The following is a 17796-nucleotide window of genomic DNA, read 5'->3' as shown; positions in this document are numbered from 1 at the left end:
CTGCTCTGTGCTTACTGAACTGTAGGATCAACAAGCACACAGGCAAATCCACAAACACTGTGCCGGGGCAGAAGCTACCTAATGACTCATTCACAGGAGATTAAAACACTGCAACGGCATTACCTGGAGTTTGGCACAGAGTCGCTGTATTCATTTGTATACAGTGCACCTGACTGCCTCATGTTCTTTGCTTGCAGTCCACATGACAGAGAGATCAGTTACTTCCAGATCTTGCAACAAGGGGATTTCCTCTGGTAAACAGGTCTGTCTCTATGCTGTGCTGTGGACAGACAAGAAGTTTCAGTTTCCTGATCACAAGCCTCTCCCCTTTCAAAGCACCTGCACGACCCTCTCTCCACACTGCAGCTGTGGAAAATACTGAGGTTTTTTTTTTTGTTTGTTAACAATGTAGAGGATCTACAACTTAAAAAGTCAATAACTACATAAAAGACTTAAATCTCACGCTACTTTTCCTTTGTGTTTTAGTTTATCCTCCAGATGACAAAGCTTTAGTTTGTTTAGTTTTGCAGTATGCTGGGTTTGCTTTGATTACATTTTCCTGATAACACACGCCATTGAGGTGCAACAACCCCAGTTTGTTATTTTCATAGCTGATTGCCTAGGACTGTATTGCACGGTGTTTCTCTGCATGAAACTAGATTCTGACCTCATGCAACACTGACAGCTCCTACAGTGGATGTTGTTCAAGGGTTAAGCTCATAACAGTTGGAAGTAATTTCAAGTTTTGAACTCCTGAAGTGCTGCTTGTCTGACCTGCAGTCAGTCCAGAATTCTCAGCAAGGCTGCACTCCCACCAAGTGTCAATATTTAACAGATATGCCTCCTTCAAAATGCAGTGCAGCATTTAGGCAGGTCCTCTATAGAGTACATTGTTATTAGTCAAAAATGCATCAGGTTGCATGTGGTGTTCTGTCCAAATGTAGTCCTTATGAAAAACTACACTGTGAAGGGTACTTAAGACTAGGACACATCCAGAAAAGAAGAGGCATTTTTAGAAGATAAAGAAGAATTATTTGACATTTGGAGTATTGTTAAATACAGCACTGCAGCGATGTAGCCTTTGAGATGATCAGATGACAATGTTTGCGGCTCCGTTTCTGTTTACAGAAATGAAAGATAAGAGGAGACATGATCTGGCAGAGGAAGCTTGACTAAACTGATCTAAATACCATCTCTCTTAACTAATCACCAGCGATCGTGGGGTCTGAAATAAGTGATGGGAGATCTCACGCCAGCAACATGGGAGTATTCTCACAAATGACTGCAGATAGATTTGTTTTTTTTTAACAGAAAAAGTCTGTTGAAAACATGCGAGGGAATCTAAAATTAGATTCCAGTGCAGTTACAGTTACAGCACGCTTTCTCAGCCTTTAATAACATGTCACTATTAAACCCACCCCCTTTCAGGCTAACACGCTCACAACAAAGGGATCTGCCACGGCGTGGGCTAGCTGTGTGGCGCTGAACTCCATGTGGCATTCAGTGAATGCAAAGGTGTTTTACACCCAGGAATACTCTCCCTCTTTTTTTTTTTTACTTTACAAGTAAAAGGGGTCAAATCAATTAATCTAAATTGCAGGAGATGCAAACCCATTAGCCCATTGTGCACCAAGGTCTCTAACACTGTTTTTTTAAATCACTGAGTTACTCAAACCCCACTGCCTTCCACACTGCAGCCTAGTGCTGTTTGTAATCACTGAGCTACTCAAACCCACTGCCTTCCACACTGCAGCCCAGCGCTGTCTGTAATCACTGAGCTACTCAAACCCACTGCCTTCCACACTGCAGCCCAGTGCTGTCTGTAATCACTGAGCTACTCAAACCCACTGCCTTCCACACTGCAGCCCAGCGCTGTCTGTAATCACTGAGCTACTCAAACCCACTGCCTTCCACACTGCAGCCCAGCGCTGTCTGTAATCACTGAGCTACTCAAACCCACTGCCTTCCACACTGCAGCCTAGTGCTGTCTGTAATCACTGAGCTACTCAAACCCACTGCCTTCCACACTGCAGCCCAGCGCTCTCTAACCACTGAGCTACTCAAACCCACTGCCTTCCACACTGCAGCCCAGCTGTCTGTAATCACTGAGCTACTCAAACCCACTGCCTTCCACACTGCAGCCCAGCGCTGTCTGTAACCACTGAGCTACTCAAACCCACTGCCTTCCACACTGCAGCCTAGCGCTGTCTATAATCACTGAGCTACTCAAACCCACTGCCTTCCACACTGCAGCCCAGCACTGTCTGTAACCACTGAACTACTCAAACCCCACTGCCTTCCACACTGCAGCCCAGCGCTGTCTGTAACCACTGAGCAATCCCACAACTGAAACCACAACCTACTGCTGTCAAATTCTTTCCCAGCTATATCAAATGAACTGCATACCCCCACAGACACACCAAGTGGTAGAATCTACAGTTTAGGTGAAGCAATGTAAGTGTTTCTTTTACTATAGAAAGTGGTTCCCCCTTATATATTTTACAAATACTGTACAGTGTGACAATATGATAGTGAGGACTGCAAAAAACTCAAATTTTCAATTTTCTATAGCATTTTTTAAAAAATAATAAAATAAAAAAATAAATAAAACTTTACAAAAAAATGGTAATGCATTTTGGCACTCCTAACTATTTAACTGAAACCGTCACTCAAAATGAACCCTGCTGCCTACTCGACTCAGACTGCCGATGACAGACCTGGTATATGGACTGTGATTGGTCGTTCCAATGTGATGTCATCAGTCTGAATGTTCCAATTAATTCCCCTCTAAACTGAGCCCTCAATGCATTAACGTGTACTTTTTTTCCCCCAGTAAAGTTTTGAAATGGTTCTTAGAAGCTTGACTTGGCATTTTTTAAAAGGGATTTTGAAAGCGGTGAATTAAGGTTGAAAAGTTATCAAGAAAAAAACACACTGAGCAATACAACTACTCATTTGAGTTTTGGCAGCTTTCTTTAAGATGTATCCCTTTTTTACTAAGGACCAACCAGCCTAATAATAATAATAATAATAATAATAATAATAATAATAATAATAATAATAATAATAAAAACACAAACCCCAAAGAGAAATGTAATATAGAATAGGATTGATTATTATGCTGGTATTTATACAATACGTGGCTCTTACTGGCTTTTAAATTGAAAATGCTGTATACTGTGTATCATGGCTCCAGTATGTCTCAGGGATCTGGCCACAAGTTCTGTACCTGTCAGCACCTGGCATGTAGGATGTCCTTAATTCAGGAGGCTTCAGTCACTACTCCTGTACATCGCATCGTGAAACTTCCTCTCTATTGTCTGGCACTAACCCATTTAAACACTTCAAAACACTGAATTCTTATTAAACACAATAACAAGTGCACAATGAATTCCTTGACAAGCGTTTTGACTAGAAGTCTTCAGCAGTGTCTTCATAGGTACAATGATGTCTCTGAGTGTCCTTATACCTTTGAGGTACACCAACGGCCCTACTGAAACAAAGCTGCACACTGTCTTGCTTGCTAAGACTTTCCATTTATAATGACTGTCTTACATAGAAATCACCTTGACATGCTGGTCTGGAGAGGCGCTGCAGAAATGCATCTGGCACCCAAGTGCTGATTATTGTAATTCCTTGCTGGTTTTTCTGATGCCTCATTGAACAGGTTGCAGCTCATACAGAATGCCTCCTCAAGAACACTGACACACTAAATCTATTTGCCACATTCCCCCAGTTTTAAGGTCACTACATTGGCTTCTCGTGAAGCAGTGCATTAAAATACTGCTTCTCACTCCCTATAAACCACACTTTGAGATCGATAAACAATGGCCTCTTGGTTATTCCAAGAACTCAATTGAAAACTGTTTCAGTTTTCAAGCTCTGTCACTTTGGAACTCACTTCCAAATTATATTTGGCGTCTGTCTATATTTTTATTAATCTAAAGCTCAATACATATCTTTTTGATTTGGCCTTTCACTAGTGAGCTGTTTGATGCGTCCTGGGATTCTTGCACTATTGCATGCTATGTAAATGAAATCACAATGGTATGCTATAACACAGTGCTACATGGTTATAAAGGTGTCATCCTTAGTACTAACTGGGAGGCATGTGGATTCAACCTGTATCTGTACCGCTTTCTTATGTGAACTGTTGTCTCGGGAAGAAGCACCTCCAAATACCTGCATATCAGCGGCAGCCCTGTTATGAATAAACAAAACACATTTCTTGTCTTCATTACGAATCTGGACATCCTGCAACTGTGAATAGCAACCCTCGGTCCGAGCAGCATCTGTCAGGTGAGTTTTTACACTTTCAGAACCTTACAATTATTATCTGCAATGAAACCGTGGCACTTGAAAAATAGAAAAACGGGGCTTGAATTAATCTTATCATTTTTTTGGTGGAGTTTAATTACTACATAGGCTTGAGGACAGAAGCCTGTGCAGTAATTAAACTGCACAAAAAAAAAAAAAAAAAAAAAAAAAAGTCGCTTGATGCTTTAATATTTGATGTTCTTCATGTCAGAGCTGCAGTGGAGCGTGGCACGAAGCTCAGAGCAAGGGGAACAAATGGGTCACGGCATATTTTGCTTTGCAAATGAAAGAATTCAAATTTGAATTGGGTAACTAAGCACAACTTTTTCATTGCGCTCAAGAGAAAAGAGAAAGCTGACTGCAATGGAGTCTGTTCAGCCCCAACGCTGCTGCCCCATCTGTGAGGGTATGGGAGGGTGCTTCATTCCCTCTGCAATCATCAGCTTTTCAGACAGCCTGTCCATGCCCACTTTGCTGCTGGTTTTATGATTTATGATGCATGGTGCCCCGGTCTCGTCACCATGCTTAGGACTGCGATGCTGGTTTTATGATGTAACCTACCCATTAAGATCTTGTTAAGAACCACCAGAACTCATTTCAAAAGGGCACCCCTAATAGCACCATGTTGAAATAACTTCTAGTTTGATTTGGGTTAGAATTGCACTGAATTACATTGTGTGTGTGTGTGTGTGTGTGTGTGTGTGTGTGTGTGTGTGTGTGTCAGGTTGGAGGGGGGTTTCCAAAAACTGCTTTAAAAAATACATAAAAATCCAGATAAGATACTGCATCTTCAACAGCTTGGCAATACACTTTCACAAAAAAGCTACGTGCAAAACAAACTAACGGAGAAAAGAACTGAATGCGAAGGAACCAAATCATAATCTGACCCAACTAGCTCTGCAATAAAAAGGGATCTTCCCCCCACACGACCCTGAAAGTAACAAAACGACTTCCTGGATCAGCACCACCCCCTGCTGAAAAACCACATGCTTTTTAAAAATCATTATCTGAATATTTTCACTTTAAAAAAGAAAAATGACCCACCCTCATTTTATTTATCCTTTACTAACACTAACATTAACTTGCTTGACTTCCTAAAACACACCTTCACCTTTTCAGCAAAATGTATTATCAAATACTTGTGTGTGTGTTTAGATTCTCCCTATTGAAACTCAACATAAAGTGATATTTTCCCTTCGTCCAATGACTTGTGTTGTTACTGAAGGTGGTCTTGACTGGAAATCCCCAGAGCTCGCTGCGGGGGCGCGGCCAGGGGCGGAGCTATAGGATGATGCAAGGCTTCTTGTCCTTGAAGGGGTTTTCGGAGGTGGGCACGCCTACCAGCAGGGGGTCGTTACGAGCGTGCTGCTCGCAGTAATTCATCAGGTCCGCTGCCGCCTTCGACACCTGGGCCAATCATAAGAGCAGCCTGTTAGTTTCTCAAAGCAATTTGAACAGCAACCGACTGACCTGCTCTCAAGCCACGTCATTCTTTCCCACCTGTTGACTGTGTTCCCTCGAGAACGCCAATGTGAATGATTGGCTAGCTCCGAATCAGGTGATGTTTGATTGGCTAGTTCCGATGCAGGTGGTATATGATTGGTTTGTATGCACTGTGAATGGTGTGGAGCCCTGCCCTCACCTTGATGCGCTCAGTCCCTGCTTCAATGCGGAGTTGCTCCACCAGCTTCCTGGCCTGTGCTATATTATTATTCGTTGACATTCTCTGCCATCAGTTCCAGGCTCCAGCAGTAGAGAAAATGCTAAAGAGAGACAGAAAGTAAGTCAGAGTAACTCCAACAGATACACAGCAAGCAGCACCAAAGATTAATCTGGATAATTCCTGTTTTTGCATTCATACTGCATTCTTTTTTAGTCTTTTAAATTCAAATTAGTTAATGTGATTAATGAAACACTCCTTCAAAGCAGTGTGCATTAAAATACTTGAGGATCCAACACTGTGGACTTTAACACAGTTAACCCCTGAATGGACACAAGGAATTTGGCAGCAGTTCAAACGGTTTCTTATAATACATTGGATAGCGACTCAAGAATCACGAAGAGGAAACTGACAATTTGGATGACCTGATCCAACCTGTCAGTACATTTTAAACCCAGTTTCGTTCACTCTGTTGCAAAAATAAGAAAGTTAGCATCACTTTGTATTTGTGTAACACGTATGTCCCTTTAGTTTAAAGGGTTAAATACTTATTTTATGTTTTCTCATTATTGTTCCTTAAGTTAAATGATGCAAACTGTTCATTAAGTCTAATTAACATCAGTGATTACCTATGTTTCTGTAACTTTCAGGTTAAACTGTGGGATGAAAACCTCAGTGTCAGTACGATACATTGCACTTGACACTGAGAATTGCCCACGCCTGGTTAAATGCATGCACTACTGCAGTGTTTTGGCGGAACTTCTAATCTAGATCCAATTTACCTCTTGAAAACTGTTTACAAACTTCTATAAGTGCACAACACAGTGGCAGCTTTGTGTTTACAGAGTAGCTGGGTACCTGAATGCTGCCAGTGTTTTTTCCCCTGGACGTCTTATGATTTTAATTTGGTTTTATTTGCTGTAATGGACCTGTAATGATGCGATTGTGAGCCTGTGTTGGTGTGGTTTCCTGATGCACCCCGGGGCACTTTTGTATTACGCGATCACAAAGATATTCTCTTTCTTCTGCACGCACCCAATGACTAAACATAGAACTTTTGTTTGGTTTTTGGAAGTTTGTTCATGCCTGGAGGAGCCATTATCAATCAGACGATATCTTTTTAACTGTGCAGAGCTGTGCCAATACTGTGTAATGATGCACTGTCAACCTAGACAGTCTCTGATTATGCTTTATAGTCATCTTGTCTTTACAAAGAATTTGCAGTATCAGGAGTCTCCTTTGTATCTGCAACAGGCACATCAACCCCCTGCAGCATATCCTGCAACACTAACATGTATGCAAAGCCTGTTTAAAACCCATGCTTGTTGTAAAACGTGTTTCTTTCAAAACTGCACATTGGAGATAAAAGTATACAGTGAATGGAAATTGATTTATAAAATGAAGGAAAAAAACACAGCAGCCCATATTTACAAAACATTCACCCCAGTGCCAAGTTCTAAAAAGAGAAGAAAAAAAAACACACGATTGTTACAAAGCTTCAAATAAACAGATCACTCTGTGCAAATTTAATATAATATAAAGTAATAAGTAAAGGGAATATAAAGATTTGTTGTGTATCCAGGAACCGGGATCCTTTCTTCACAGGATGTATCATATCGTAATAGAGGTATGTATCGTTTGTATCACGATACAAGACCAGAATCACAACAGAGCTCATTCAAATTCACCACATGATTCTTGAATGAAGAATAAGTGTGTTTTATAAATTGGCATACATACTCTCTGTAATTCATAAGATGCTTGTCTTTTAACAAAATAGTCCCTTATCACTTGATCCAATTAAACATCATACAGGTATCCCATCAGGACTCTCACAGCTGTCGTGATTCACATCTGTAAAGATGTCCCAACCCAGCGAGTTGTTCTTCTGGTGTTGATGCTAATGCAAGCCTTGTTGATGTATAAATGGGATGTTGCTTCTAAGAAACAGTGACAATAAAGTTCTGAGGCCTGGGTGTGGACATGGCAGCCCACTGATGTGAATTGGACAATGCATAACCAGCGGTACACAGTGTACAAGCTCACGATGCCATGCCTCAGAGTCGGCACACACAGCCTCGTGCTCTGCTGTTCTCGTGGTTATGACCTCTGTGCCAGCAGCAAGATGAGCTGAATGTAATTAATCCGTGGCGGGAACATTCCGTCTCCTCTTTGCAGTGTTAGATAAGTGCCTTTTAGAAAGGGAGATCAAGGAGGTTAACTGCAGGAGATAACAAGCGTCTGTGGTCTGGATGCCAATGAGCCTGTGCATCTCATACAATGAAAATCTGATCCCTGTTTGACAAACGTAAAACAGGGATCAGATCTTACGCTGCAGTGCAAAGCATGCACAATGTACTGGCTGTTTTTTGCACAGTGTTTTAATAAAAGTGTCCTCTGACATACATATCTACGGCCTTGTGGTATTAATATTACACTGCAGATAATAGGATTGTGAACACGTACGTTGTCTTGCGTTGACCTCACTATACTGCACATATGCGTGTTTGGATCGGATCAAAAGTTTAATAAATCTGTCTCCAAAAATGTGTTCTATTTTTCCCATTTTTTTTTTTTTTTTTTTTTTTTTTTTTACTTTGTTACTGTCACTAATGAGACAAAGGAGACCCGACACGAAGGGCCTCAGCGATTGAAAGGATGCTGGTAGAAACCCTTCCCTATTGTGCTGCCGCCCCACCTGTTATTGTTGGCAAGGTAGAGCGCTTCCCAGCTCCATTATTCACCGAACAATACCCCATTCCATTCCCCAACACCTTCTCTGCTGCACATTGTGAATCTGCGGTGTTAGCATCATCACCATCGTGCTGCGTTTGCTGTTTTTTAATGAGATTGTTTCCATACAGTGTAACTGAAAGTCTCTTTTGACAGTTTCGGTAATGTACTGGAAAAAAAACAACCTGGATAGAGGTGGGGGAAAAATGATGCCCCCCTTTATGGCGATACCGATTTATTATCTGTATAAAATATATGTACTGTGTAGTAATATGAAAGAGTATGGTTTAAACACAGCATTGCAGTATGTAGAAAGTGTGTTTACTCTAGTCAGTATCGCAATGTATTGTGACAAATCTGGTGACAAGAGTTCTACAACGATTTTTGGATTGATTGCTGTCTGATGAGCTGGTGCACTGTGTGTTGTTTGTTTGGGATTGAAGAAGTGCATGGAATAAAACACTGCCCTTTCATTTTAAAGTTATCATCGGCTCTTCGTTTTTTAAAAGAACCCCGGGCAGGATGAGCTGGATCCAAAGCTTACACATTTCAGGGGTCATCACAAAAAATGTTTGCAGTCATTGGAGATGTTTGGGAGTCCTGTGGAGAGCTCCTGCCTGCTTTCACAATGCTGAAGCACTCTTGTGGCAATTCTAAATACTAATCTGAATGCAGCAACTTCAGTAATAACCTATATAGAAAATGCTAATTTTTTCCCAGAAGAAAAAATCTCAAATGGGGAAAGTGTATTTTCTTTTATAATTACTGAATGATTATTCTAGAGCAATTAAAGCCCATCTCTTCTCCCTTGAGCTTTTGTCCTGCACACATGACAGAGATTACAGTATTCCAGCAGTTGATCTAAATAGAAAACATCTAAACAAAGGCAAATCAAAGGAACAGTTTCATGTAATCTGTACATTAATCACAGTGGTTCCTCTATTGCTATCAACCTTTTGTTTCAAACGGTTTACGAATGCATCAGAGGTTTTGAAGGGACAAGTCTAGTGTATTGCCAACACTCACCCTCTGTTAACACCAACCCAGCCAGAAAACTAAGAAACCCTAGAAACCATCTGAAAGAAAACATCAGACCATGTGCCCCTCTGCAGAAAAAGGTGCACAAACCAATGAAAGCATCAACTGAAAAAAAATAGTTTCCAAAGGGCTGATTATTTGAGCAACTGCTGACTGCAGCATGACTGTCAGTTTCCTGAGTCAAAAAGACAGCAGTTTTTAGTTAAGTCCTGACCCTTCACCTTTTCCTTGAAACTCAGGCCTCATAATAGACTGAATCCATTTCTCAGTGTGCTTGGAAATGGAACCAATGCAACAGATAGATAGACAGATAGATAGATTGATCGATATTTAAAAAACAACAGCTGAACAATAAATGCCTGTCCAAGCCATAACCATGCAATAAAATATATATTCTGAACACTAAACTGCACCAGATTAAGGATCTGATAATCAACATTTAAGATAAGTGATCTAGTGCTGCACCCCTTTCAAATGTTTACTCCTTTTCACCGGAGCTTCTAGCACAGCTCGACCCTTGGTTGGCATTTATATAATATTTTTCTGAACTCACACGCACACAGACATGCTTCCTGGCAGGAGAGAGGGTGGATTGAATTGCAGTGCTTGTTACAGTTGCCACGAGCGCCGGTTGTGTTTGAAATCCAATTTCTAACATTTCGGTTCTTTTCTTTCCTTAAGAACAAGGGCTGCATCCACATATCTAAACTATATTTATGAATATATTTCTCAACTGCAATACATGCATATGTGTTGATGGCTTGCTTAAGCTTCTGCATTGTTAAGAAGGTTATTATGTCTTATAACAACAAAAAAATATTGGCAAGTTGGAAAATTAGGGGAGACTGCAATGCTGAGACATCTAAACTATAAAGGAACATACAGCTATGGTCAAAAGGTTTGCATCACCATGTATGCATTCGATATGTTAAAGTAACATTATTCAGCAGGTTTCATTTACATTTATGAAACAAAATGAGTTAACTATATAGGGTGATGCAAAACTTTTGGCCACAGCAAGGAATTTTATTTTAGTGGATCACTGCAGCTTAAACGTTGCAAAAAAACCCCAAATAATTTTGCGTCCAAAACGTAAACGGCGAGTACAAAAATGTATACAGCAAAGTCGTAATAGTGAGCGCTGGACTAGTCAAAGCACCAGTATCCTGGCCTACAACAGGAATCCCCTCGTCTGGAACACTGCCGTCTGCTTTGCGAGGGCTTGATGTTTCTATCTGTGGAGAGTCTGGTGTTTCTGAGGTAGGCTTGGAGAAGACTGCTTGCCCAGTTCAAGAGCCAGTTTGCTCCCTGACGTTTCCAGCTGCTGAGGATTTCTCCAGGGTTATTTGGGTCACTCTGCTTTGCAAATGCTGGGATTGTCACCTCTGATTTGTAACAGCAGTATAATGTTACCATGAGCCACTTTCAGTAATGGCTTGTCTGTGCAGGCTTTACCTCAAAATAGGGTTTATACAAATTCTGCCCTGAGACAGATTATTAAACAAAAAAACACATGGAAATCCAGTCAAAGATGTAATAAAGGCCACTTACTTATCAGCACCGCCTCTCTGTAATGATGGCTCTGTTGATGATAATCACCTCTTTTAGACAGCCCATAAGCAGGTCTGACTGGGTAAAGAGTGGAGGGGAAAATAGGAGTTTCATGTACTGATGCAAATTTCAAGCAATGTTGTGTTTGTGGTCAGTTTTGTAACACCGAAGGCTGATTTCACACTGGTTGAAACCAATCTCTGACTATCTTGCTCACATCTATTTGGGATCTGTGAAACCAGCCATTTAAAGTTTAACTTCCAGGTGAATGGTGCAAACTGCACGCTAAATGCATGCTATAATATTAACTTCAGCAGACTGAAAACCCTGACTTAAAGCTATCTTTACTTTTTATGTGGGTAAATAATGTGCAACAGTGTAGATGTCACATAATCACTGGAATACAGGCCACACTATCAGAGGCAGTCAGGCAGCTGATGACCGCCTGTTAATTTGTTCAATTTTTATTATTGCCAGCTTGGAAGAGTGTGCAGTCATCCTGACGCTGTAAAAATATTTGTGTTGCTTCCTTCCTTACTGTCCTGCTCTTCTGGCTCCCCCTTGCTCAAGCCCTGCGTTTCCCAGAATCTCAGAGGTGTTACTGAAGCGGCCTGTCTGTCTGCTGAGCGTCATGGCTTAGAGTTCCTGTGCAATAGAGAAGTGAAACAGCAGCACAAACAAAGCTGGTTTAATTACGTCATGGGACTGTTCTACAAGGAGCAGGGACAAAACCAGCCTGAGACGGCAGGTCAGGTCAAATTGACAGGGCTAGGACTTCTGTAAAGCTGCAGAATTCAGAGCACAGTAACTTTGCAATTTAGTATTATGCAGTGCAATGAATCCATAAAAAGGGACTGCAATAGGTTTAGTGCCAGGGGTTCTTTGCAGTAGTATTGAAAAGGGTGAGATTTTTTCCATCTGCAAATGGAAATTTTTCTCCAGTGCAAAGTCTAAATGGATTTAACAAAATGACATATTTACAAAAGTAGTAAGCAACAGCTCATATGTAGGTAGGTAGGTAAGGTGCTAAGGTGGAGCAAAACTTAACTGAGTGTACTAATCCCTTTGCAGATTAAACGCACCCTCGACTATAGGATTCCTTTGCCTCCCAATTTGTTTGGTTTTACAAGGTTACAAAGTTGCTTTCTGTGCATTGTGTTCTACTGTAACATACTTGCTATTCGCCATTTCTCTTGCTCTAATGAGTATAGAGGCAGCCGCACACTAACTGGCTCTCGTATTTGATGTGCTGCCCCGTGCTCTTCCTCGAGTCCGATGCAGTAAGCAAACGGTGAACCAGAGAGCTTGCATGCATCTCATCAACTAATGTGTAAACTACTTGGTTACTTAAAAAAGAACTGCAAAAACTTACATTTTTATATTTTATTATGTAAAAGTCTGCACTATTACAGTACAGCACCGAATACAATGTGCTGTACTTTGCATTATTTTGTTCTGCTGTATTACATTTAAATGTATATTTCTATATGATTTAGCATTTAATATTGAAGTGATACAGTACAGTACCTTTATTTTGGTTTTATTTCTTATGCAGGCTATTTGCTGTAGTGTTCAATAAATATAATCAGGCAACAAATTAACTATCGGAACGTGCACTGTGCTTTATTTCTGCAAGAAAAGCATATTCTTTTAATTTAATGCCTCCTCAGTATAATGGTTATTTTCCCTGTCCCCCTTTAAGCATGTTCTACCGAGGGACTACTGTATTAAAACTGAACCCAAAATACAGAACTATTACTGCAGTAACTACCCTGATTTACAGGCTCCAGCAGCAAGTAGTGCTGTGAAAAGGACTGTGTGTTTGCATACTGAATGTGCCAGTAATCTGATATTATCGGTTACTGTGAAGCTTTGTTTTACTACTCAGTATATGCTACTGACAGAACAGGATCTTGCCATCCCTGTGGCAGGGTGTGTGGATAATTGCCTGAGTTAGCAGAGCAGCGTCTGTCTCATCTCCAAGCTCACTTCAAATCAGTCTGCCAATGATGTGCACAGGGTCTTTGAAGTTCCTGCTTATATCCAGTTTTGACATGCATCTCTCTAACAACCAGGGAGTAATTGCTGTACTGAACACCACTTTATACACTGAAGCACCCAGTATTCACTGGAAAACCTACCTTCTACCACCTCGCCCTGGCGAGCAGAAACATGCAACATGTAGCACACACTTTCGTGCAAACGGGTTGTCCCCAAGCACGACTGGATCATTTGTTATGCAGATGTTAAGGCACACTGTCTTATATAAAATCTGTATCAGGATGGGCAAGACAGGAGATGTGACCGACTTTGATAAAAGTGCTGATATTTCAATTCAATTTCAATGAATATCCTCCACCCCTACTTCCCCGAAGCGCTATGTAAGATTATGGGATGGTGATTTAAGGCTCCAGAACAAAGGCTTGCAGACTCGTTGTTGTCCTAGCTGCCTTTGGAAGCCCTGCATGCTATTCACTGCCTCGTGTTGTGTCCCTGTAGCCCCTGCAGACCACACTGCCTCCTGCTGCTGTCAGCAGTGCTCTGCGTCTTTATCTCTGTCAGGGGTGCTGTGCACTGCCCTTTTGCTGCTACATTATTTGCTTGCATTCCCTGCCCCTGCGTAGACAGTACAGCAGCATTCCTGCCATCACCACACTCCAGTGCTCTCTGCATCACCGTTGCCATGAGCCCGCTCTGCAACTGCCATTGAAATGCTAACCACTTCTTCCATTAGGCAGACAGAATGCAAAAAATAAAGGATTAGTGTTCCAAAGTTGTTGTTTTCTTGTTAATTATTATTATTCAGGACTTTAATTCTCTCCCGGAAGTGTCCCAAAGACTCCCACAACCTGCCAGGAAGGGGATCCTACCCAAGCTCACAGTCTCCAGGGTAAACCAGCACCCGGTCCCAGAAAATACAAGGTGGCTCATAACTGCACCCCTCCATAAGAAAGGGATGTCAAATCCGCTTGCTGCTTAAGGCAGTGTTTCTTTGCAGCACAAATCACATGGCCTGGCCTGAGCTCAGTCAAAATGCAAATTGTTTACTGTCTTTATAAAGTAATACAGCAGAAGACTTTTTGTTTCTGTCAAATGCCTTTTTAACCATGTTCACGGTCATCTCTACTCTACATTTTAAAATAACAGTAATCCACCTGGACACCACACATTACTGTAACCCTCTCAGCCAGCAAGGTTCCCAGCAGAGCAGTCATCCTACAGGAGGCTCTCTCAAAGCTAACAGCTCTTTAGAATCTTTAAACAGCAACGCCATTTTGAAGCAGCCTAAGGGATCCAGCTTATATATGTTTTATATATCTCTATACTGAACAAAAATATAAACGCAACATGAGACAATTTCAAAGATTTTACTGAGTTACAGTTCATATAAGGAAATCAGTCAATTGAAATAAATTCATTAGGCCCTAATCTATGGATTTCACATGACTAGGAATACAGATATGCATCTGTTGGTCACAGATACCTTAAAAAAAAAAGGTAGGAGCGTGGATCAGAAAACCAGTCAGTATCTGGTGTGACCACCATTTGCCTTATGCAGCGCGACACATCTCCTTCGCATAGAGTTGCTGGATACTGGCTGGAACTGGAACACGCTGTCGTACACGTCGATCCAGAGCATCCCAAACATGCTCAATGGGTGACATGTCTGGTGAGTATGCAGGCCATGGAAGAGCTGGGACATTTTCAGCTTCCAGGAATTGTGTACAGATCCTTGCGACACGGGGCCGTGCATTATCATGCTGAAACATGAGGTGATGGCGGTGGATGAATGGCACGACAATGGGCCTCAGGATCTCGTCACTGTATCTCTCTGCATTCAAACTGCCATCAATAAAATGCAATTGTGTTCGTTGTGGGCTGGTGTGGTTACACATGGTCTGCGGTTGTGAGGACGGTTTGACGTACTGCCAAATTCTCTAAAACGATGTTGGAGGCGGCTTATGGTAGAGAAATAAACATTCAATTCTCTGGCAACAGCTCTGATGGACATTCCTGCAGACAGCATTCCAATTGCACGCTCCCTCAAAACTCGAAACATCTGTGCATTTGTGTTGTGTGACAAAAAAGGGACGTAAACAAATTTGTGCACAAAATTTGAGAAAAATAAGCTTTTTGTGCGTATGTAAAATTTCTGTAATCTTTTATTTCAGCTCATGAAACATGGGACCAACACTTTACATGTTGCGTTTATAATTTTGTTCAGTGTACATGGACTATACCTGATTGACCATGTCTTTCACCTGACTGTCACTGCAGCCAATTATCTAGCAGGTAATGAGTGATGACATGAATGGCATGGTAAGAGTTAAAAATAAATAGTATATTGTAGACTTCAATCTAGTGGTCTGTTTTACTGTCATCTCTACTCTCCATGTGTGTTTTTGCCCCTCTATTGAAGCTCATGTGTGCAGGACAAGCCAGAGAACAGCCTCTTTATTGATTAAGGGAACCCAACACCTTTAGAAAGAAAGATATAACAAAAAGCCTTTTGTGACCTAAAAAGGAAAACTTTCCTCCGAGTGAAATGTCCCACCAGGGGAGGGCAAAGCCCCTCGAACAACAATGGGGCTGTGGATCCCGTGGCTCCACCCCACATGACATCAACTCCGCTGACAAACAGTCTCCTGATCTGAATTGCTGAGCAGCCAAACAGCTGAGCTCAGCCCATGGAAATAGGATGTGACATCAGGGTGGCAAAGGCTTTACATTACACTGCTCAGCACCCCCGTGCTACGATCTGCAGCCTGCTTTGCTTTCTGGGAAATTGTGAGGTTGTGGGGAGGGTGGGGGGGGTGGGGGGTCCTTTGTTAGTCAGATGCAGTCATGTGAGCGTAGCTGAGATCATTGTTCCTGATTGTAAACCATAAGCTATGACCACACTAGGGTGACAGCCAGCTATAGATCTACAGAGAGGTGTGCAAGTCCCTGTGGCTCCTGGAAGACAGATGACAGCTAACTCATCTGCAAGGGGTAGTCCATTGGCTTGACTCCCTGGAGTATGGTCCAGGGTACAGATTTACACCACAGACAAATGGAACAGACAAGCAGCAGCACAGAGGGAAGAGGGTGTCTGTTTGCCACTTTGCCTCATACAGGGGTACAGTGTAGCTCTGTTTTGGTCACAATCAATACAAACAGACATGCTCGGAGCCACCATGACAGTGTTATACCATACTATGCTCCTCTATGCTTAGCTGTGCTAGTCTACAATTATACTACGCTTTTACAATATATACAAAAAAAAAAAAAAAAAAAAGTTGGTAAAGGGACTGTATTGTTTACGACCTCATGAGAACTACTATTGCTTTACACAGTCCTGAGAGAGAGCAGTTTCACTGGAAACTGAGCCAGCCAGAGCTCCAGTTTCACGTGTGTTGTGTCAGGCATGGCCACACTGCTCAGGCAGCTGTCAAAGAATCTATTGTGATGCTAAAGGTAACCTACCCCTTTCAACTTTACTTTGACACAGAAGTTAATGCTTTATATATATATATATATATATATATATATATATATATATATATATATATATAATATATATATATATCAATTATATATATATAGTTATCAATGTCTATAATTATTTTTCCCTGTAACAGAAAGCGCTGTTTGTTGTTTCCATTCCCCTGTGGGGACACAAGTTTTCCCTCCCTCCCTCCCCTGAAAACCTGCCACTGCAGTACGTCACTCTGTGAGACGGACATGCTCTTGTGCTGACTTGCAGCAATAGGAGATTATACAAGACTTGCATCAGACTGGAAATCAAAACAGAAATTTGAAAAAGGTATTGCATTTGAATCCCTAACCCCATGATCCTGTTATACAGGAAAAGCAACTCAAGTGCACAAAAGAACCTTGAACTGGTTATTGCTGGCGCTAAAATATTTGTAGGTCTTGTTTATTGCCCTTGGGAGGTTTCACTGGAGTCTTTTACCCCCCAGCCTTCCTGCACTGCTACTCAATACAATGAAACCTATTTATAACCAGCCTGTGGAGACCCAAGTCTCTTTACACAGCACTGTTTTACAGGGTCAGCGTGCTTCAGGGGCTAGTGGTTATTTATAAGAAAGAGAGGGGTGCCTGTGGGGTAATCTCAATCTCTAGCTGTGTTTGCTGAGAATAGGGAAAGCCATGACTTCACAAGAAACACCTGAACTGTTTTCCATAGGCTTGCAAAAAAAAAAAAAAAACCTCAATGCTCGAGGGGATCAAAAACTTTGAGGACACAGCCAACGTGCAGCAAAGCAGAGGAGCTGGACTTACCTGCTAGTAAACCACAGACACACACAGCCTGCTCCAGCACTGGGCAGCACTGCATCAACGCCAGCCAGACAGAGCTCACACTATGTGGTTTGTGCCCAGGTGCAGGAATGGGGGTCTTTAGCTGAAGGGCGATGCACAAAAGTCCTTGGGGAAACCCACAAGGGAAAGAATCACACTGAAAGGGATTCCAGCAGTGTGCTGTTATTATTAGG

General features: G+C 41.7%; 1 protein-coding gene across 2 annotated transcripts in view; it reads right to left on the bottom strand.

Annotated features, from left to right (window-relative positions):
* Nucleotides 1-4304: 4304 nt before the first annotated feature.
* Nucleotides 4305-17796, bottom strand: part of LOC121300716 (guanine nucleotide-binding protein G(I)/G(S)/G(O) subunit gamma-7) — a 65720-nt gene continuing 52228 nt past the window's right edge. For both annotated transcript variants that reach the window (XM_041229443.1, XM_041229444.1), the window contains 2 exons: nt 5960-6080; nt 4305-5724 (listed from right to left, as the gene is read on the bottom strand). In XM_041229443.1, coding sequence (XP_041085377.1) covers nt 5599-5724; nt 5960-6040 — 207 coding nt within the window. In that variant the 5' untranslated portion in view covers nt 6041-6080 and the 3' untranslated portion in view covers nt 4305-5598. The remainder of the gene's footprint in view (nt 5725-5959; nt 6081-17796) is intronic.

This window comes from Polyodon spathula, chromosome 26 (genome assembly GCF_017654505.1).
Source record: "Polyodon spathula isolate WHYD16114869_AA chromosome 26, ASM1765450v1, whole genome shotgun sequence".
Lineage (NCBI taxonomy): Eukaryota > Metazoa > Chordata > Actinopteri > Acipenseriformes > Polyodontidae > Polyodon > Polyodon spathula.
This window is presented reverse-complemented; position numbering and strand designations above follow the sequence as displayed.